This window comes from Anticarsia gemmatalis, chromosome 10 (assembly GCF_050436995.1).
Source record: "Anticarsia gemmatalis isolate Benzon Research Colony breed Stoneville strain chromosome 10, ilAntGemm2 primary, whole genome shotgun sequence".
In the NCBI taxonomy this organism is placed as follows: Eukaryota; Metazoa; Arthropoda; class Insecta; order Lepidoptera; family Erebidae; genus Anticarsia; species Anticarsia gemmatalis.
In genome coordinates, this window is record NC_134754.1 from 8,281,360 (window position 1) to 8,305,076 (window position 23,717).

At 33.1% G+C, this 23,717-nt stretch overlaps 4 protein-coding genes across 4 annotated transcripts; 2 read left to right on the forward strand and 2 right to left on the reverse strand.

The window, feature by feature from the left end:
- On the reverse strand, nt 1-3,028 carry LOC142975952 (uncharacterized). The gene is made up of 5 exons (XM_076119116.1): nt 2,908-3,028; nt 1,805-2,030; nt 1,061-1,245; nt 588-746; nt 1-298 (listed from the first exon to the last, which is right to left on the reverse strand). The coding sequence occupies exons 1-5, from the start codon at nt 2,969-2,971 to the stop codon at nt 123-125; spliced, it is 810 nt and encodes a 269-aa protein (XP_075975231.1). The 5' UTR covers nt 2,972-3,028; the 3' UTR covers nt 1-122.
- Nucleotides 3,029-9,919: 6,891 nt separating this feature from the next.
- On the forward strand, nt 9,920-13,745 carry LOC142976080 (uncharacterized). Its single transcript, XM_076119296.1, has 5 exons — nt 9,920-10,076; nt 10,462-10,684; nt 11,006-11,172; nt 12,109-12,261; nt 13,362-13,745. The coding sequence occupies exons 1-5, from the start codon at nt 10,022-10,024 to the stop codon at nt 13,535-13,537; spliced, it is 774 nt and encodes a 257-aa protein (XP_075975411.1). The 5' UTR covers nt 9,920-10,021; the 3' UTR covers nt 13,538-13,745.
- Nucleotides 13,746-15,675: 1,930 nt separating this feature from the next.
- On the forward strand, nt 15,676-17,835 carry LOC142975998 (uncharacterized). Its single transcript, XM_076119175.1, has 5 exons — nt 15,676-15,792; nt 16,144-16,369; nt 16,804-16,955; nt 17,154-17,315; nt 17,611-17,835. The coding sequence occupies exons 1-5, from the start codon at nt 15,726-15,728 to the stop codon at nt 17,781-17,783; spliced, it is 780 nt and encodes a 259-aa protein (XP_075975290.1). The 5' UTR covers nt 15,676-15,725; the 3' UTR covers nt 17,784-17,835.
- A 1,239-nt stretch (nt 17,836-19,074) lies between these two features.
- Nucleotides 19,075-23,604, reverse strand: LOC142975960 (uncharacterized). The gene is made up of 5 exons (XM_076119123.1): nt 23,486-23,604; nt 22,951-23,176; nt 21,095-21,246; nt 19,657-19,818; nt 19,075-19,313 (listed from the first exon to the last, which is right to left on the reverse strand). The coding sequence occupies exons 1-5, from the start codon at nt 23,550-23,552 to the stop codon at nt 19,135-19,137; spliced, it is 786 nt and encodes a 261-aa protein (XP_075975238.1). The 5' UTR covers nt 23,553-23,604; the 3' UTR covers nt 19,075-19,134.
- Nucleotides 23,605-23,717: the final 113 nt, after the last annotated feature.

A 23,717-nucleotide genomic window follows, 5' to 3' on the forward strand; every position in this document is an offset into this window, starting at 1 on the left:
TAGCGAACAATCTTTATTTAAATACATAAAACCAACATGCTTAATTAATTCACTTAAAAAGATATAACTCCACAATAAAAAAATATAGGTACTAATATCACAAATTTGTACTTATTACCCTTTCATTCTTTGACGTAGCTTGAGAGGTCGTCAAGAAGGAACTGTTTCGTAGGAACGTTGTCGAAGAAACGGCCAAAGTACAGCGCACATATTTCTACGGCTTTATCAGAGACATGGTTTCCAAACGATGACATAAGGAATCTCCAGTTTTGGTTTAGAACATCCAGTATTTGTTTAGCTGTAAAATTAGATATTAGGTCTCATTACGACTAGCAAGTTAAACATGGTAGACAATATAGCGTTTCATTAAAAATTGTGATTGTTATTACATTTCAACTCTTTAACATAGCTTAACGCCCTTCAACTGAATTGACAACAACTGGGATGGACTATACGGTCTTCAAGGCACGGACGCGTTTAGCTCTAAAAGCACTAATCATATGAAAGTAATATTCCGAAATATAAACAGTAATGGGAACGAAATTAATATAAAGAATGACTTGAAATGTGTTACTAAAAATACTCACTGAAGTCTTTTCCTCTAATCAAAATCTTGTCAGCGAAGAATTTAATGTCGCCTACGACATCAAAGGTGTACTTGGTCTTTTTAGGTCTAGTCTTAATGTAGGTCTCTCCATCACGCTTCACAATTTTGAAGTAAAATTCAAAACCAATTTTGAGTTTCTCTGAAAAAGAGCGAATCATATTGATGTTCAAAATAGCTGGAATTACTGACCATATCGAAATTACATAGTCATCTTTAAGTAATTCTTAGTATCACAAATAGTTTATTGTTTTTGGTATGTTGGGTTTGCTAGCTTTTTTGTCGACGATATAGTCAAATTTCATAAGATTTTGAGAATTATAATGGGAATAAAGATAATATTTTAAAATGTTCCTTCCTCTGGAAGATATTTTAGATGCCAAGATAATTTGGCGTTTTAATACCAAAGTAGTTTATAGAGAATCAGAATATTAGTATAGTTATTAATATGCTTACGGATTTCGACTTTTCCAAAACCATCTCCAGTTAAAGTAAGATCATCTTTATTTCCGTCGTCATTTACCCCAAATCCTTTGAGCAACTCCTGGACGAGAGGATTGTTTGAGAATGCTTTGTAATTTCCTTCCAATTTCACGTCACACATTATATCCAAATTGGTTCTTCGGGCTTGCAGGTTCGTTCTGCAAAATAAAATTCTGATGCAGCAGCTTCTGATGATGGTTATTTAACGACTGCCTAACGTTAATATAATAATATCGATGCGACAGAAAACTACACCACAACTGCAGCTTTTGTTAAAACTATACATTGTGTAAAAAAAAATATCTGTTGGCCTTTTTAAGGATACAAACAAGAAAGAGGAAAATGATGCAGCAGCGATCCACTCAAATTTGTTAATATTTCTTGAAAAGTAGCTCAATCATGAATTTCTATAGTCCAACAACTTAGTAGACCCCTGCGTGCAACGTTCGCGACTGGTGGAGTTAAACGAAATTTAGAACATCAGTGACCCGCAAACTTATGCAGCTGACGGATTGAGGAGCTGTTTGATACCGCAATTTTATTCTAGAAACGCATTATAATCTAGATAAATCAAGCAAGTTTGGGCTCTCTTCTCAGTTGTCTGACTATTTTTTTTAACCCATTACTGTCCCACTGCAGGGACTCCTCCCAAACGAGAGGAGGGGTTAAGCCTTGAGTCCTGACTTTGCAGTGTGAAAGTTTCTAAACTATACTTACTGAAATTTAGAAATTTCGCAGTCTTTGAGACCTGCGATCTGTCCCTCTTTGAGAGTAATGTCTATGAGATCAGCAATTTTAAGTGTAATGTCATTCAATGGCAAGGGATCCAATGGAGGCATACCGATCTCTTCAACTCCCTTTTCTGCGTTGTCAATGAAGAACTTTTGCATCCATTTTTTCGTACATTCTGAATCAGCTATTTGACATTGCTTTATATTGGGAACTGCAAAAAATAAGTTTTGTTTTATAATTTACTAGCTGACCCGCGCAACTTCGCTTGCGTCACCTAAGAGAATGGGTCAAAATTTTCCCCGTTTTTGTAACAATTTTCGTTGCTACTCCGCTCCTAATAGCCGTAGCGTGATGTTATATAGCCTATAGCCTTCCTCGATAAATGGGCTATCTAACACTGAAATAATTTTTCAAATCGGACCAGTAGTTCCTGAGATTAGCGCGTTCAAACAAACAAACAAACAAACAAACAAACAAATTAGTATAGATTCGTATTCGTCATTGAGAGTCTTATAAAGGTGAACTTTAATTGAAATTCTAACTTTAGTTTCGAGATAATATTTTATGAATAATGATTTATCTTAGAACATGTTGTCAATTAATATAATATTATGTATGTATACTTCTATGAGTAAAAATCCTATCTATTATTTAATAATATCTTATTATTGAATTTGGAATGTTAAGTCGTCTATTATTTTATTTTTCTTGATAACATTGTATGTTTTCCTTCCATGATGATGAATTGATTTTGATGTTTAAAAATACGCCGGAAATTTTTAAACTGCAAATAAAATAATTTGTTGTCGTTGTAAAGAACGGTTACTTATCACGTTTCACGCGAATACATAAAAAATATTTACTATTTATACTTTTTCGGCCTAGTTTTCTATGAATATTGAATGTTCTGCTTTCTCTTGTTTAACTTGTCAAAATATTTTTAATAATTCAAAATCAATCACAATGCTTTTTCTAAATATTAACTTAATTTATCAATACTTAAAACAATAAACCAGAGACTAACGTCGAAATTACTAATTTTTTGGAAATATATATTAAACATTTTACTTCACTATCAACAAACTCACCATAAGACGAATCACAAAACACAAAAACATAGAACACAAAAATTAACGAATATTTGGAAACCATCTTTGATTACAAGCCGTTCCTATTCAGAACAGAATTAGTTCACATATAACATCGTCGGAGCAAATCCTTTATATATGAAGACCACTAAAAAACTCTAGCACAAAAAAGAGAAAAATAACACAAGGTCGGGCAATAGTACATTATTACTATGCATCGAGGAGCTGGAATTATGTTGCATTTTTATAATTATCCTTAGGTAATGTCACGTAAGTAGGACAATGTAAGGGTAAGAACAGTCATTATTGAATGTATTCACACGTTTACAATAGATCAGTAAGTGATACAGACGATAATTACGTAGAATCTAATAATTATTGATATAATTGTGGTCTTACAGTGTAAGTAAAGCGGATGAGAATTGTATCATTTCTAGTCAGCAATTTCATCTTTGTGGACGTGAGAATCGGTTCTGTGTAACAAATAATCCAGGTAATCTACTTGTGTGTTAAAAATACGAATACTTTAAATGTGATTTTCGTAGTTCAGGAGCATCATTTGCGTATTGAATTTTGTCAATCAGATAGTTGCTTATTGTAAAACTAAGTAAATTGTCCCTACTTTAAATTACTATTGACCACTATGCATTAACAAATTAAGTCGAACTCATTTAAAAATCTGGTTATTGTTCATTTGTAATTTTACAGAGATTTCTTCGTGACAATTGTTTACCATTATATCAGGAAGTTTTAAAAATAAAACATTATATTATATCGTATTACGAAAGCTTTTAAAGTCTAGAAAGCAAAATTTTCACGGTAGGCTTCATGTTCAAGAAGACTATAACTCTTGTTATTTAGAAAACAAAAAGGCGCTTGTTATTTCATATTTTGTTGTAAAATATACGTTTGAACAAAAGGTGAATGTCCTAAGGATAGTTAAGGTTAGATAAATTTCAAAAACATGTTTTGGAAAAAGTACAACAAAGGTCGTTATTAGTCGAAAAAATAAACAGATTTGTCGTTAATGAGGCTTATTATGTGTTAACATAATAACAACAAAACAAAAACTGTGTCTTCATTTTCTTGTAGAGCATTCAACTTTTATTCTGACATTTAAAACTTGTACTTTATACGTTATATTATAATTTTCTTTGTTGGTTTTGTTTATTATGTACATTTGTCTAACATACAAACTAAACAAGTTTAGACCAACAACTTAGAAGAGACTTGTATGCGAGGTTTGAGTTTAACGGAGGTATACAAAATTTGGGGTCTAGAGAATCAATGACCCTTAGACCTTTGCATCTGACGGTATTCTCTTTGATACAGATACTTTAATTTGGATACACAAAGAATTTCTAAATAAGTCGCCAGCCAAAGGCCAGCCAAGGCTCTCCATTACTAGGTTGCCCGAGTATGGCAAATCGCCTCATCGCCATTGGTGCAACGACATAAATAGACTCTGCCTATGTTTGATTGGCTGTTCTATCTACTCAGTTTTCAAATAAGCCAGTATATTATTTTTTAATAACTAGAATTTTCTACGCTTTGACCAGGAAAGGTGTTCTTATTGACATTCTGTCATTGAGGAATTTTAATATCTCCTGACTTTGAAAATAATGAGTTACCTATTAAATTTGATTTTTTTTCTTATTGTGTCACTAGTTTTCCTTAAAAATATAGATTAAAATAGAGAACCAAGAATTACAAATATTTTTTTATTCCTAATGGTTTTGTGTAATCGGTAACGAGCATTTTGCTATGTATCGGACAAGTTAAGATCGATGATTTTTTACAGACCTTTTTGAACTAAAGTTTTGTGATTTTTTTAACACCTTTCCGGTGTATCATAGTTGGAAATATTTTTTTTAATGATATAGATAGCAAGCTTTTAATCATTAAAATTTATAAAGCTGTGGTCATGATCTTCAGTCACGACAATTTGACTACGTCGTTTCTGGGTGATTTGGTTTCCCTTGACCTATAAAAGGAAAAGACTGATCGGCACCTAAAAAGCAAATAGACCGAGAGACCGATAAATAACTGAAGTGTACATCCGGAGGTAAAGAATGCAGAGTTGGCGCAAATCCAGCAGTGGACTGCGAAATAGATTGACCACAGAATTGATTGATACGACAGTAGCTGTGTTCCATTCATGCACATCGGTTAGGTTTACCAAAAGTGGTAACAATTTCTCGACGTCGGACAGAAAAAATGGCAGTGCACTCGAACCTTTTCTTTATGAAGCTAAGAAATGTCAACACCTTCATCGTATCATTGACCTGTGTCCATTTATTGCAGACTAGCTGACCCGTGCGGCTCCGCTCGCGTGAATTTCGTACTGTTGCTTATTCGTTTGAGCAAGCGAATTGCGAAGCGCTCGATACACCTACACATAAAAATGCTAACAACTCTTTTGTCATCTAATGGTTATTTACGAAAGGAACCCGAAGGGCACACAATGTGACACAGGCTCAGGTAGGCCTGATTTCCTGTGGTTACCTTCTTTTCCGCTCTCGTCTGTAGCCGTACCAGTTTACAGTGTAAAATATAATACCTTATTATAGACTGACCATTGCTTACCCGTCTGGATTCAGAATATTATTATAGCTACAGACAGACCTATCTGCGCCGGAGCTCTTTACACGCGTAATAATGTATACTTGCGATGATACGTCCAAAACCGCGTAACCCGTAATTATTTTTTATATATCATCCGTTGTTTATTTTTTAAAACTTACCACATAGTCTGTTTCATAGCTATCCAATTTATTTCCAAAATGCAACCAATTAATTTGGTTATGTGTTTCGAACAACAACGCCATCTGTTAGTTGCGACGAACAACAACAACAAACGAAATTACTCGATTTGCCATCTAGGATATCTCGACCGCACCGGACCCACGTAAACCAGCATTTTTGTGTAATATATCATACAACATTTATGTTTTAAAATCTTATAAATGTATAGCATGTTTCAAAGGTATTTTTTTTACAATAAAGCCATTAAAATAAATTAATTAGAAAAAACATGCTTTGTTGCGGGTTATAACGCCATCTATTGGTTGGTGCGAACAACAGGTATCGATACGGCGGGCGCCGCGTTAACTTTATGCGAATGTTGTGAAATGGATTGTAAAGCCATCTATGGTCTCTATAGGGAAACGCAGGTTCAAACGATTTTTACGTATTTTTCTCAATTTTCTAAAAATCTTTGAAATTTTATGCTATAAAAAGTATCCTAGAAACTGCTCCACTACTTATTCTATGCATATACCGAATTTCAGTGCATTCTATTCGGTAGTTTTTACGTGATAGCGACACATACAGACGGAGGACAGACAGACAGACAGACAGAAAAGAAAATTATAAATTGCAGATTCGGTATCAGTATTCGTTACTAAACATCCCCCATTGGTTTTTTTTTTAATATATTCAATGTACAGAATTGACCTCTCTACAGATTTATTATAAGTATAGATGATTCAGGTGGCGTCAGACAGAGGAATATCTGTAACGAAGAAACATCTTCGTTCGTAGCTCAAAAGGCCTACCCGCGTGTGACAACCGCAAATAATAATAATACAATAGGTATAAGAAGTTAAAATTAAATATGTTTAAACATTTATTTCTGGTCTTCAATATTAATTGATGAAAATTTACATTTAAGCGTGTGAAATCCATTGTTAGTACTTTTGGTCCTTCTAAAAATAGCAGCAAAATAAGATCAGGATGTGTATTAACTGTATTATTATAATTCCAACCTTATACATAAGGGTATTCTCATGTAATTCAAGATCTTTTAGTGGCTTATATGTAACGTTGTTTACAATCCGTTATCAAGGTTGGCTGAGGAGAAATGTGTTCTTGCAGGAAAAGCAATATTCATAATCGAAAGACGTGTGCACAGGTGTCAGACAGAAGATAAATATTTAAACACAGTCAACATAGTAAAAGATCAAAACATACCTACCGCTATTAGCAAAACAGACCAATAATACTACAAGACCATCACCAAACATGAGGTAATGAGGTCAAAAAGACGGCGAAAATGCATTTGTTTTTATGTTTTATGGTGGTAACGATTAATACCTTAAATTACGGTTAGTTTTGTGTGCCTGCTGTTATATTGATTAATTGGATTTGGACCAATTTAATGCAAAATTAACTTATCAAATCCATATAGGACACAACAATCCAATAAGATAATAAAATGATTTCAAGCCATCTCCACGAACTCATTTTAATCTATACTAATATTATAAAGCTGAATAGTTTGTTTGTTTGAACGCGCAAATCTCAGAAACTACTAGTATTAAATAAGAAAGTTTCAAAATAATGGATAGAAGAAATAGTATGTATAGTATCGTGAAAAACTTTGACTGGCTTTAAAAGAACTCTTGAGTGGTGTGAAGCGACCGATATGTGTTTATACGGATAAAAGAAGGTGAACAGAAACCCTTTTACTTGGACAAACTTTGCTACAAATATTTTATCACGTGTCTTTGTGTTAAGGCTGTAAAAATTGTCTTAGCTTCCCCAATATTGCTCAAATTAAATTCGCCGATTTTCTACAAATACTACTACAATTGAAAATTTTTGGATAAAATTGTTGATTAGAGCTCGAACGGGAGAAATAATAATTCATTATATTGCATCAAAACCTAGATGAATATTTATATCATTTACGTCAGAATGTGTAGGACGTATCAATTTAATAAGACTTGTATTCTTAGATACCAATTACTTTTGTATGCATGATGTATAAGTGAGTCAGCTCAACAATCAGAGGACTTAACACTAACTGTTCGCGAATGTTAAGAGTAAATGCAATAGTAGCGCGTTTTGTGACATTCGGCACTTTCAAAGGATTGACATTTCAAATTATATTAAAAACAATTTTTGGAAAATCCGATACGGGCGTTTATCAGTTTTCATGCAAAACTTTTCGACAGCTAGTCGATTATTGAAAGTAGATAGATATATAGTAATAGGGAATGACGCTATGGAAAACATTTGCTTCTGTCTCATTTTCTTTTTGGCTACTTGTCCCTTATTGTGGTGGGCTCAACATTGACCCTATCTTTGACGAAATCATCCTTAAAATCTTATAACTCAAAACCTAGCCAGATTATTCTGCCCAGATAGTATGTGGTCTTTACTTTACTTCAAAGAAAAAAAAACATGCATCTAATATCTGTCATCTCGTGATAAATATAACTTCCCCACCTAGATAGTTATTTGTATACAGTTCTTCAGTCAAAAGTTTTAAAATAACTGAAGGTACCTATTTCAAGTTTAAGTATATATTCATAGTATAAGCTCAACTTTGCTGATTTAGTTTATTTTTGACAAGTTGTATTAATAATAGGCAACTTAGACGGTTAAAATTAACACCGGTGCAAAAGCTGCTTTTGCTATTTGACGAGCTTAGCGTTTTCTTCTCTAAATCACTGTGAAAATCAGAGTAGTTGATAAATTTGACAACGTCCTTTCCCGTCCGTCAAAAGGCCGGCTACGCGTAGCGTAACCGCTACGCGTAGCCGGCCTTTGAAATAAAATAAATAACATTAAATCTGTCATATTAAATTATGATAAGACTATTTTATTTAATAAAATGCATTAAATGGTTAGCCGTTTAATGCATTTTATGAAATAAAATAGTCTGTAAAATAAAATGGTCATATTTTAATGTGTGTCCTTAGGTACTCACAGATACTTTTTGTAAAAAAAAAATATATATTTTTTGTAATATTTGCACAAATGGTTCATTGTGTAAAAGCAATGCCATCAAAAACATTCTGTAAAAACCTCAAGTCTCGCCGTAAAAAGTTGTGAGATCTATATAATACCAAGTCGATTAATCCATTTAGTCTCTACTTAAAGGACCTTCTGTCTTAAGTTATTACGTATGTTATTATCATGCCAATTAAAAAAAAATACCTCTAAAACAAATAGACCGACCTGGCCATCGCATGATTTGATTATTAGTATGTATCACACTACACAGCACCACGAGAAGTTAATGCTCCTGAAATATTAATGGCGAAATTGTGTTTTCTTGCGATGACCAAGTCGATCTATTTGTTTTAATGGTATTTTTTTTTTAAATTGGCATGATAATAACATACGTAATAACTTAAGACAGAAGGTCCTTTAAGTAGAGACTAAATGGATTAATCGACTTGGTATTATATAGATCTCACAACTTTTTACGGCGAGACTTGAGGTTTTTACAGAATGTTTTTGATGGCATCTCACTTCTTTTTGTAGAGCGAATAGAGCAAACATAAGTCCAATTTGTATGGAAAGCCGTATTTTTTTCATAATTCAACATATTTTCCTATGGGAATGTTGTTCAGTTTCATGGGCTTAACACCCTTACCCACCCTATACCCCCTCCCGTTATGTCTCATATAGTAGATACATATTTACACCGACTTATTTTATTTTCTACAGAAATAATAATTTAATTCATTAACTGCAAATGTAACCTTGTAATTTTATACATTTATATAGGATTACAAAGTTATTGTTGCAGTTAGTGTATTTAGAAAACTTGACCGAAATTAGAAAATATTGGATTTTTCCCATGATTAAGACACTAAACCCTATTTGTATTCTAAATTTTAAGCTTCTAAGTCTGCTAGAAGTACCTTAGACTTTTGATGATCGGTGAGTCAGTGAGTCAGTGAATCAGTGAGTGACAAAATTCAAAATTTTAACAAGTTGTCATTCTTAAACTACTGGTTCAAATTGACTGAAATTTTAAATATACCGTGTTTATACAATGACTGATTAGTTTCTGAAAATCCAGGCTTCTTGTTTTATCCACTACGAAATTATAGGGGTGTCAAAAATAGCCCGAATTGCTTCGAGAAAAGGATGTTACGGCCGTGCCGCTTTTTTTTTGCTCGACTTGCGGGGGCACTTCCGTGCCCCCAGATTATATTTTTCTTTTATTTATATAGTATTGAAAATTATAAAGCGTTTCTCCTTGACAAACATTGCATATAGTATTGAAAATTATTGTATTGAAGTCATTTCAGTTTCAGATTACAGTTGATATACAACTAATGTTAAATTAAAACTAAATATTATAAATCCGAAAATGTTTAAAGTTCAGTTTGCATTTTTGTCCTGCGTTTTGGGTGTGATAACTACTCGTAAGTGATTTGTCAAAATTGAAGTGTTTTATAGGGTTAATCTCGTATTACTGGCACATTAATCTCGTATTAGTATTTGTGCATCTACTCAAATAGAGTCGTAGCAATGGGTATCGTAAATTTCATTAATCAAAATGTAACATCAAATTCCATTAAATAAATAATAATTTCTTTTCATTTTTTTGAGACTAGAGTTTAACAAAAATATTGTTTTGACATTAATATAAGAGTGTGTAAAAAAGCAAATGTACAATTAATTACAAACATTTGAAACATATAATTGTTTGTGAGTGCTTTAATAACATAAACGTATAGCAACTCTAACATCCGGGAAATCAAAATCAAGATCTTTATGCCTTTCACTAACATTCTTCTTATATCACAGTGGAACTACCCGAAAAATGCGACGTAAAGGATACAGAATGCAAGAAGCTGATGTACCAAAAGATCTTTATACAAGCAACAGATGGTGTTCCGGCTATGAACATACCAAATTACAATCCTATGCATTTAGGAAAGGCAGTTTTCACTCTACCTAATGCTGTAAAGTTTATTCTGGATGAGGGAATTGTAATTGGGCTTAAAAGTTGTACTTTTGACACAATGAGGTAAGTTTTTCCCAAATGAAATATCTTTCAAAATGATTGTTACCCTTTTTAAAACCATGCTAGTCAAACCAAGTGAACATTGCTACGAATATTCTCTTGTTTTCACTACTAACCAGTGCAAGGAACGCTCTGAGCGCCTACAAGAATAAGATTCCTGTAGCCACGATTTGCGTTAATAATACTCAAGCCCGATTTTGCTTCGCCAGATAATCTTATTTGACGAAGAATTTCAATATTACATAAATGTATTCGCAAAAAAACAATTTAAAATACAATAAGACTAGTAAAATGTTAAGAAATTAACACAAACAATTGTTTTAGTACTCATCTTACAGAACCGATGCACACTTTTTTGAATATGACATGCAATATGGTGGTCGACGGTTTATTTACTGTCATAGTTCCTAAACCTGCGCTGAAGTTATTTGCAGGCGTTGATGAAGGTCCAAATATAGTAGTTGGCCATTGCAATGGAAGGGTTGTTATAGGTAAGTTAATAAAATGTACACATATACACAAGACCGCACCTTATTTCTCTGTGAGTGAGTAATCACCAGGAGCGCCATTTTCTGCGACTCTTACATGTGTAACATGACCACTGGCTTTCTTTCTGAAATCTTACCAATATGAGGCGCCCGTAGCCAGTTGTACTCACCGGTCGGTAAACGATCTGTGGGTTAAGCAAACCTTGGCACGGTAATTCCATAGATGGGTGACCGCATAGCGGTAATTGGAACAGGGCGTCTCCATGCTTCGGAGGGCACGTAAAAAGTCAGTCCCGTTTGTTGTCAATTAAGATAACAGTCGTTAAGCCATGTCAAAGGCCTTCGGGCGGCATGAACAGCTGTGACTCTAGGTTGACCACTAACCATACGACAAGAAGAAAAGTCCCAATATGTAAGAATACAACAAAATAATATTAGACAATCATCACAAATCTGCTCAACTATTGAATTACCTCAGGCGCTTCTGTTACCACGTAATATTATTATGTTCCTACAAGTATAGTGCGTGCACTTGTGCATACAAAGGAAGGTTGGCTAAATAAACAATAATATTTACTTTAATACACACTTTTGTTTTTCAATTAAGTGACGTTTATTACATTGTCTATTACTGCCAGTTGTTTATTGCAGAATATTTTACGTCCTAATTTGCAATACTATAATAATAATTATATGTCAAGTTACGATAGATTGAAAAATTGCATAGTTTCATGAGACAAGCAGGCCAATGAGCTTTGATTTTCCTTACGTTTTAATCTCTATGTCGTATACTGCTGACAATAATAATATGTGATTGAAGCTGAATATGAGCTTAACCAAAGCTAAGGCTTAGTTTTGTCCAATAAGGACATCTTTAATCAATCGTTGAGAAACTTTTGTTGACTAATGGATTGATTATTCTAAACTCTTTTTTTCTAGATAAGCTGCGTGTTGGTATAATTTTCCCATTTCACTTTGTGCGGAGAAGAAATGAAATTTACTTGAACACTGCCAGTAATCTGAATATATTTTACGAGGCGGGCTCCGTGGTGTTCACTAGTGATAATCTCATTGTTGGTAATAAAGCAATAGGTAAGTTTGTTCTACATTTAATTATTTTCTTAAGTTTCTACTAGACAATAAAACAACGTGTAAATTATTACTATAGTAAACCACGCGCGCCGCATCGAATGTATTTGCAAGAATTTGGTTTACGTCATCTTTGCTATTATGTATATAAACTAAGATTGAAATATAAGAATCTTCCGATCGGAGGCTACTTTTTGTAATTAGTTATACGTATAATATTAGGTCGGGGAAAAAGTCTTTTCGCATTATAGTATGTATGAACTTGTAATAAAATCTTTTCTCTACACAAAAAAGCTCGATATTTGGGTACCTTACTAAAAAAAAACCTAATGAACCGTATACTCATTTGTGATTCTTGAAGCCAAAGAGATTTTATTACAAGTTCATATATACTATAATGCGAAAAGACTATTTCCCCGACCTAATATGTAGATAAGAACAGAAGTACAGAATGACGGTTCGCAATAATTACTGAAACGGTCACTACTTTTTAAGTAATTGTTTTTGGTTTGAATCTATTTACTAGACGACGCAACTTTTCCATCCAAGCTTTCGTTGGGATTATGCGAACACAATATAAAACACGTGATAGGTACTTTAAAGTAATTACATTATTACAATAAAAATGTTCATAAATAAAATATTTGTACGCATAATATTTGTCAAGAATTCTCAAAATTACTTCCGTATTCGATATTATTTGCGTGTTACGCATTTTATTATGTAATTAATTTTTAATACTGTTTTGCCTCACTTGTCCTTCGTTAAACTGTTTGTTAAAATAATAAGTATAATAACATTACTATTTACCTGAAAGTCTAGGAACTTTCGGTTATAATATAGCATGGCTGATGGCCAGATCGATCTATTTGTTTTAAACGTAAAATATTTTTAATATTGGCATGATAATAACTTAGGTAATAACTTAAGACAGATAATCCTTTAAGTAGAGACTTAATAGATTAATCGACTTGGTATTACATAGATCTCACAACTTTTTACGGCAGCGAGACTAAGCTGCGAGACTTGAGATTTTTTACAGGATATTTTTGATGGCATATTATTTTCGCGACCATTTTAAAAACTTATCTTATATGTTTCAGGTCAAAGGGTAGTGAAATACATAAACGACCATACATACAGTTGGGACCTCGTCTCTATAGTATCACACAAGATTCTAGAATTCTTCAAATCTTTTGCATCAAATTACTTGAGTAAAGTTCCGGCCAAGAAATTGTATACAACTGACTTATCGACTTACGCTACTAACGAATATTAGAACCGTATAGTATAACAACTTACCAGAGAGCTTTATATGCAAGGTTCGCCGATGGCTAAGGTATACAAAATTCAGACTTAAGTATATCAGTCCACCATAAGCGTATGGAGCTCCCTATTAAGTTGTCAGACTAGATGAAGTTGTTAACGGTGCAATAGTTGAAAAAATGTATAAAATTATACACGCAACTAATAAAAAAAATATCTAATTTTCTGGTTACTTTTATTGATTTTATTGACATAATTTCACTCACACAAAGACTTTCTATCGCGAGCACGGTAGTGGTTATTGAAATTAGTAAAAAGTCGGGTATTAAAACCTAACCCTCTTATTCATAAAAACACATGAGTTATGAAAGGCTTATAGAGTGTTTTGTTTCTTTCACTCCTTAGCGAAATGAAAAAGATTAAACATATTATAGTAGTTTCATAACTAAAATAGGTTTATAGAGTGTTTTTTGTGACTAACTATGTTAGTCCCATGTAATAGGTGGCGAACCTATTCTCCGGACACTTAAACAAATTTATAACTTGTTTTTTTAACACAATAGTGTCAAATAATCTAATGCAGATATATATTATATTTAAAGAGGTATTCTAAGTCGTTAACGTTTATATAAAAAAATAAATTTAACCCATTACTGTCCCACTGCTGGGCAAGGGTCTCCTCCCGTAATGAGGGAGGGGTTAGGCCTTGAGTCCACCACGCTGGCCAAGTGCGAGTTGGGGACTTTGCATGCCCTCAAATTTTAGGCATGCAAGGTTTCCTCACGATATTTTCCTTCACCGTTGGAGCATGTGACAATTATTTCTAATACACACATAACTTCGAAAAGTCATTGGTGTGTTGCCTTGGTTTCGAACCTGCGACCACTTGCGTGGGAGGTGTCAACTTATACCACTCGGCTATCACTGCTGCTGCTGCGTTAACGTTTACTTAAGATCAAATAAAAAATGCAATTGTTTTGAAACTCATTCAGTCATAAGTTGGTTCAACCAAAATAATTCATATAAAACAAGTTTCCAACACGGTTGCATTTTAACGACCTCTTTAATTAAGCATATTTTGTTACATAATACACATTTTCGATTCAAAAACGTCAGCTTTTAAGGATTAATTAACATTCATCTTGCAAAAATAATTTAATATATTTAAAGATGACTCCAAAATAAAGTGAATCTTCCAACAAACTCTTTAAATCTGAATCTAAATTTAAGGTGCTTGGCCTCAAAATTAATGTGTTTTGTTGTTTTTGTATGGCAAAAATACATACTCTTAGATTCATATAACAATATATCATAATCCCGCACAACCCTATAATTATATCTTATCTGGCAAACAGACATGTAAAAAGATTTGCCTTAACGCTTACTAGGTTTTATAAAGTTCGGTCTACTAGTGAAGTCCTGCACAGCGTAAAGAGTCAAATCGAGGTTGGTATCCTATATTCTTCTACAATTCTATAAAGAATGTAAATTGTACAACGATAAACGTAGCGTGTACTACACAGTATGATAATTTTGACATTTTGTATTAAGCGTGTTGTCATAGCCCATAGGACCGTTTGGTACTACTGCTATCGCCATCAGCTTATTCATCATCTCCAATCTTATAGTGTCAGATCTAATGCCCAATTTTGTCAGTCAGAGTTTTTAAAGGGAGTAAGGCTCTACTCCCAAGATTTAAGGACTTAAAAATAGTCAATAATTTTTACAATTCTTTGAACAATGTACAAATTAATAATTCTAAATTGAGTGTTAGGATAACAAAGACTATATAACATTACAAAAAAACCTCAATTAAAAAACATACCGCGGCATAATTAATTCAAATAATTTGACTTCCCGCAAAAACTACATTGTTTGAAGTAAATAAGATATTAATTATTATAGTTCCGCAAAGACTTAATTAAAACTACATACTCATAAATAGTGTGAAAACGAATTCCAGATAACATTTTCTATAGAAATGTTACTTAAAGCTGAAAATTTTCGATTATATTTTTCAAATCACCGTAAGTTGTACTTTCCCCTATGACGTAAACCAACTTTTTTTTAAATACTTATACGGAACCTCTTATCAGGATTATAAAGTACAAGTTTAATGAGATTTGCAATGGATATAAATTAAAGTAACTTCCCAGTGCTGCTGTCATTAGATCTGTAAGAAACGTAGAAAACGGAGCAAAATGTTTAAAACAAAGGTGATATTTTTTATAAGTGCCATATTCGCTTATTGCGAATCAGCTTCGATACGTAAGTACCAACCCAAACTTATCTATATCATACGCTTTTAAGCCGCTGAACCGATTATACGATGCTTAGTGTTAAGATAGATGAAAACCCGGGGTGCATTTGAAAGAAACAATTCTAAATTATTCTTAATATTCTATTCTTAAGAAACATATATTGGATTATCTAAAAAAAACACATACCAAGCGAAATAGGACAATTCATAAAATAACATAATTTATCCTTATATACTTTATATTGATGGTTTTTCAGTTGAAGACACGAGGTAGCCTGTCTTCCTGCCGTGTCTTCAACTAAAAATCAATCAATTAATTTGTAGTGTACTCAGTTAATAAAAAAATTGTTTTGTTACAGTTGAACATATTCATAAATGTAAAGTCACTGATGATGAATGTCTCAGAGATAATTATAGGAACATTCTGCAAGAAATAACAGACTCAGGTATTCCTGATCAAGGAATCCCTCGAGTTGACCCCTTTGATGTCAAAGATATGGAAATCACTGCTATGGAAATGCTGAAAATCAAAATGCCTAAAGGAACCGTCAAAGGTTATAAAACTTGCAAAAGCGAAAAATTCCAGTAAGTATAATTTGAAGTATCATACTACCTTAATTGGAAGCAGGCCTCATAGAATTAATCCAGAATAATAAGATTATATTACTCAAGAGCATTTTCTTATGGTAGCAAGCTTAAGATAGGCCAGTGTACGGCTGCGTTTTCACCGAAGATGTTTTTCTGTTTACAAACTGCCTTATTACCTCAAACGTGACGTCACTGCTTTAGCCTCTAGTAGAAATTCAGCTACTAGGCAACTTAAACGACTAACATATCATAGCTCTTAGAAATATGGAGCATTGTAGATGAAATCATATTTTTGGCCGGTTTAACGAATTCTGTTATTAAGTGGAATATTGGTAAAAAAAACAAAAATTTGCGGTAACTTTATCCGTCGGGTAGGTTATTCGACTGTTATCAATAGGCCACATTGCCCTCATTCTGTGTGTATGTTACAGCACGGACATGGAGACACTAACAACATCTATAGAACTACTATGTGATGAGATTGTTATCGAAGGTGACTACAAGCTTGAGACGACTCCCACTCTTGATGCTTTGTTAGGAGGTATCAAAATCACTGGAGAAGGACAGGGAAGCCTTAAAATTGGTAATTTTGTTTGAATGTTATTAAGAAATTGGATTCTTGAAAATACTAGAATGGAAGCATAATATCTTGAGACTTGTATTCTTCTTTATCCGATAGAATAAGAAGTATATTATCCAGAAGTATATTACATATAAGGTTTTCAATTTAAAAATAAGTTTAAAATCTGCGCAAATTAATTACCATACTTTTTATCCACAGAAAAACTACAATTGAACATGGAAAATAAATTTGAGTACAAGAAGCTTGAAGACTGCGAATATCATGCGGTAGTCCTTCCAGATCAATCTAGTTATGAATTTAAAATTTTGGGTAAAATGTCGGCGACAGGAAACAGCTTGTCAGTTGGAAGCGTGGACGTCAGTAAGTAGTCTCTCTTGCTTTCTTCTTATGTCCGATATTGAGTAAAAGTTTCAAACTGTTCAAAAGATAAGGTCCATATGATTTATACTGTCTGTCACTCTGTCTAAGGTGTGAGCTGATTACCAAACTCAGAGTGACTTTGACAATATTGATATAGATTTATTTCGTTCACCATAGAATAAGCTGTATCTCAGTAACCTCTAATTGCCCTAGAACCAAAAGTCGCAAAGTTGTCTTCTCTATTGTCTTCTCTATTCTCTAGAAAATCTTTTTTAATAATATTTTTTCTCAACAGGTGAAGTAGCATTCAAGATTTTCAATGAAAACTGGGAGTTCATCAGCAGACTTATGGGTAAAACAGTTTTGAACCAAGGTATTGGAGTGTTTATGCATTACGTCAACAAATTCTTCGCTTCGGTTCCGATGAACGCGCTTGTTATTGATGACCTCTCTGCTTATGCGTCTTAAATGTACCTATAAAATGTTTGAAGTAGTCTAAGAGTATTTTATAAGAACAATATAATAAAAATCATTACTCAAATACCTTTTTTATTGAACTCCAAAAGACATATTTGAGTGTTCCTGTGCATTTTCTAAATAAACGCTGTTAACCGAAACGAATTTAATAGAAGACATGTCTATTTAGCAATTAAAAGAGCGGTCAGGAGCTTTTTGTTACCTTTTCTCAACGACTTTAGTTTTCCAAATCAGCAGTAAATTCAATAAAGAACTAGGATTTTTACAATCAACAGTCACTATTTGACCTAAAATAATTAAATTAGTTTTTAAAACGTCAATGTTACCTTATCATATTTAAGTACATAAATGTGTGAAGCATTGTATCATTGAACTTGCCTCATGTAAGTTTTTGCACCCTTTTCGTTGTAATAAAACTGTAATTAGGTACAATCTTAAATTCTAAACCCGTTTTTTTACCCTTACACAACAATGTGTAGATTCGTTTTTCAATTTATTAGAGTTCGTAGGTATTTTATTTCGTATAGTTATTGTTAATGTTATTAATATAAACGATCAGGGAGGTTACCTTTAATTATAATTGACTGGAAATTCCTAACTATCCTTTATTAGCAAAACCGTTTAAATAGAATCTTCTGCAAAATTTATTAATTCCATAAACCATAAAATTACTAAACTCGAATGTGTACAAAAAAATTTTATTGACGATCCATAGAGGTTTTTTCCATCCACCTTTACGCCATATCGTTTACGAAAAGTGTTTCTATTGCCTTTAGGTACTCCTGGCCAGATACGTCTGTTCTTTTTTTTAAATATATTTGTATTAATTGTTTAATTATACTCTAGTGCTTAATCATCATCAGTAGAACCTTGTACATACACGCGACAGTGCACATCAACTGGTTTGATAAGAATCAAAGTCTATCGTTATAATTGTATTATGACAGTGACTGAACTTGCCGTACAAGGTCAATTATGTTATAGCGCTGGTTTAAAGTTGTTTATTATAAACACAACTAATATTTCTAGTTTTACGAGAAATTAAATACTTTTTTTCTCGTTTTTTTAAAGAAATTACAATTTGGTAGGTACCTACATCTATAAATTTCTAGTTTTTCCAGAAACAATTTCTATACATACTGATGTAACGTACTCGTATATTGATGAGAAAAAAATATTTGCGTTTTAAAGTTATTTGGATCATTTCTAATACCTAAGTGCGAAAATACTGCATACGAAATGTCGCTTGGCTCGAGAAGAAAAAAAAAGAATAACTAGTGCATAATATGAATAAAAACAGTTAAAAATATTTATTGATACAGTTCAGTAATTAATATTAATCTCAAGGTCTGGCAAATGGCGTCAAATCGTCAAGGATATAGAATTTTGCAGGTACGGCATCGAAGAAGTTGCCAGCGAACTTGAAGTAGAATTCCTTCATGGCTTTGTCAATGAAAGGTTGGCCGAAAGCTGACATCACAAAGCGGGAGTTCTCATTCAACATCGGGATCAGAGCATTACCTGTAAAAAGAAACATTATTATATAACAAAAAAGTAGAACTTTAACTTATTTTACCCTTGCAAGTCACAGGCCATGTCTGTCTCTCATACATACAAACAATATAGGCATACATACAAGGCTGTAAGGATTTTATCATTGATTCTTAGGCACTGGATAAAATTTGAATACCAAGTCATTGACGCCAGCGTAGATAGCAAATAGTCGCCGCAGATAAACGATCATCTGCTGCGACTTTTAAACAGATATTTTAACATCTCAATGGAGCCTGTAGATATGTTCAAATACTAAAACGATTTGGCGACTACAGAAGTAAAACTTAAGTTAATAGATATTTCTACTCACTTATTTCCTGATCACCCAGCATAATATTGTCAGCGAAGAAGCTCGTAACTCCTCCAATCTTGTACTGGTACTTAATCAAGTCGTAAAGACATGTCATGTAGATCTCTCCATCACTGCGTTTTTGTGCGAAGATGGGGAAGTCAAAAGTCAGGTGCAATTTTTCTAAAAAAATAAACGAATATTGATATAACGATTACATACACATAACAGAATTATGACTGTTTTCGAGTCGAGTAGGCAAAGACCAATTTTTTTATTGATTTTTATGTGACAAAGACTTCGCTAGCTCTACCCTCACTATCGACATTATGTCATCTGTAATGTTAGATACTATTGATTAACAAGTGTGTACTTTTCGAAGTTATGTGTGTATTATAAATAATTATCTCTTGCTCTAGCGATGAAGAAAACCTTCGTGAAGAAACCTTGCATGTCTAAAATTTGTTTAATACAATATTTATCGAGGGCATGCAAAGTCCCCAACACGCAATTGGCCAGCGTGGTGGACTCAAGGCCTAAGTCCTCCCTCGTTTGGGAGAAGACCCTTGCCTAACAGTGGGACAGTAATGGGTTGAAAAAAAAAGCTACTTGCAATTGGTTTTTAACTGACTTCAAAAAAGGAGGAGGTTCTCAATTCGACTGTATGTTTTCGTCTATAATATGCTATATACATTTTATTTATATCTTGGAACGCAATTTGAAATCATAGACCTCGGTAGGCGATGAGGGTCTTATTAATCTGAGGCAGTATTGAGGTCAATCATCAATTTTATATTATTGCGTACTTTAAAACGTATAAGTATCTATCAATTGCATTGTATTTGAAGGCTGTATGCAAATGATATTTTTTGGATGTTTACATATTACGGCTTTAATTCACACATGTATATTTATTGTGCGGTTAAAGTTGCAAATTGCGAGTTCAAGATTACTTCCTTAATTCATGTTTATATATAAATTAGTGATTACGAATAGCAGTTCCTTGCTAGTTTGCTAGTTTAAACTAATATTAGGTATATCAGGCTAGCCTTTTTTCCAATCTATGTTGGAGTCGGCTTCCGGTATCACCGGATGCAGCTGAAAATCAGTATTTAACATACAGCGACTGAAAAATTACCCACAATTTAACGTGCCTTCCGAAACATGGAGGAACTCGATACGTATGTATAAGATGGTCACCCATCCATAGAACAACCTCGGCAAACGTAGCTTAGCCTCACAGAAAGATACGCGCGGTTGTTGTTTAACTAATATTAGGTATTAAGTATTAAAGCTGTGTGTGACGATTTACTAGATTTTTACAAAAGGCTTGCGGCTTAAACTATAGTTAATTCTTATTTAGGTAAAATCTTCGACTTTAGGTCCAATCACACTTATAGATTAATAGCGCAATCACTGAACTTTGTTCACGACTTTCAAATAGGGTTTTCATATTTACCAATTTTCACTTTTCCATTTCCTTCACCACGGACTGTAGTTCCACCAAGAAGAGTTTGTACCAGAGGGCTGGCAGACTCCAGTTTATAGCGACCCTTGATTGTAATATCACATGTGTTTTCTTGATGACCACGCTCTTCCGTAAGATTAAAACTGGAAAAGAAATAAGATATTTTATCTATTTTGTTCATTAACATCTGTTATACGCAAAGGTGTAGGCAGAGGAGCATAAAATACAACCAAATAAATCAGAATCGGGTTGTTCATCTTTTATTTTAGATAGAAAAGCGTATCTTTAGCGTAAATATGTGTGTGAGACACTGTCAAAAGTGAGGATGTAGTTGAAATCTGTAGGGTGAGCTTTCGAATGAGTTAATATAAACGAATAAAAAATGCGATCGTACCAGTTTTTTATAGGTAGTTACTGTGTTTAGTAAGGATAGATACATAGTAAGCTACGCAAGTTAAGTTCAAAGATCAAGTAATTATAAATAAGTTACAAGCCTTTTACAAGGCCAGTTGGTTATCATTTTTATTGTTCAACCTTTTCAAATTACTGCCTACCATACTTTGTACTTGTATCAACACCACTTCATTGCGGTTGAATGAATCAGTTTATGTATAAATTACTTGAATTTAGTATATAATATCTCTGTGCGTACGTCTACTCTATTTGAAAATTGTATATTTTTTTGGTTAATTTGTGTTTTTGCACTTGCTCATACTATAAGGTCGTATTCATGTTTCAATCACTTTAACGCTTCGTACGGCTCGTTACGCTCGTAAAGTCAGGATGTAATATTAATTATAACAGAAATTATCATAATGTTCAAGTACAATTTAGCAAGAACTTGGTTCAGACACATTCATATCAGATTGTCTTCATGGTCACTACTCAAAACGGCGATTAGGTACACACCATTTGGTTGATATCAACGTCTTAGTCTAACACGATTTCCATAATAACTTTGTTCACAAGCTGAAAAAAGGTCATCGTGTTATGCCTCACTTGTTTTAGTAACCGTGTACTTTTAATGCATGTGCAGGAAGATGGATAATGCCGGCTTTTGACTATGGCATGTATAAGACAACTTGAGTTACATTAAGAACAAGCGGGTTGTAGAATATGTGTACAGTCTCGAACAAAATGTATTACAGGAGACAAAATATCCTTTAATAAACCATGCTGTGCAGTGGGTTGCAAACAACTGCCCATGATGATAATAATATTAAGATTGTCATGCTTAAGTTAATGCTACAATATGTCTGCGAAAAGTCAAGATTATCGTTGATTAAACCTAATAGCTTTTTACTTGACGGAATAAGAAAAAATATAGTTGTCCTAACTAATATTTTATCACGTACTGACAGTACTCAAATAAAGTAGTTATACATCAAATTGCAATTTTATAAGTCGAAACCTACTTAAATGTTGCTGAAACATGTATTTACGAAGGTTCAAACCACTATGTGTAACTTGAAAATGTTGACACAAGGTGGACCTCTACAAACGAAAGGACGCACAAGGACACTGTATAACACAACTTGAAAAAAGTGTATAATTTAATTGTATTATTACAATGTATTATTGTTTGTTTTGTTATCTAAAATTATTATATGCAGCATAAAAATCTAAGATACGTAGGTCACTTCTTAAAAAACATTTGTAATACAATGTGTTCTATGTTTATATTATTGTATACTCTAGGGTGATTTTTGACTATCAACAAATATTGTATAAGCACCGTTCAGCGGCCCTAGCGTATTTAACAAGAACTATTTTTTTTATCAAATTTTAAATCTTAAACTATAACAACTACTGTAGAGAATCGCGCACGCAACAGTCAAAATACGCACCTGAATTTTTCGAAGACGCAATCCTTAATGCCCTTAGCGACTCCCTCTATAAGGGTAATGTTGACGATGTTCAGAACGCTGACGGTCACATTCTTCAATCTGATGGGGTCCACTGGAGGAATGCGTAAGTCTGGAATACCAGTCTTGCCGATATCTCGAATAACACCTTCATATAAATCTCTTAAGCATACATCATCTTTGAGGTTGCATTTTGGTAGGTTGTCCACTGAAAAGTAAGATGTTTGGTACATTTTAATAATAGTTCTGTTTTAAAATTTTGGTAGTCCATTAGTAAATGTTTATAATTCAAATTCGTTAATACAATTTCTTTAATATCCAGAAACTTAAAAATAGTTTTATTTAAATCTTAAAATGTTATACAAATATAAGCTAAAACTTTTTTCAACATAAGAACTACTTCAAAAAAATATATTTCCGTCATTAAGACTTTGAATCCTGTTTATATTATAATTACTTGACGTTTGTGTTATAATTACTTAAACAGGAAGCGTGAAAAAAATTAAATAAGACTTACCAAATCCAGATTCACTTATACTAAAAAGGGCCACTGTTAAAATGACTACAGAAGTTTTCAAAAGCATTTTGTATCAGCCTCCTTTGTAATGAGTGATACTGAGATGAGGTACAATCAAGCACTGCAACGGTTATTTACAAACACCGTATTATATTCTTGTTCAAAATGTACAGTGAAGGACATAAATATTAGCACCGCATTCAAAAATGCATTGACATTACTTTTTTAAAGT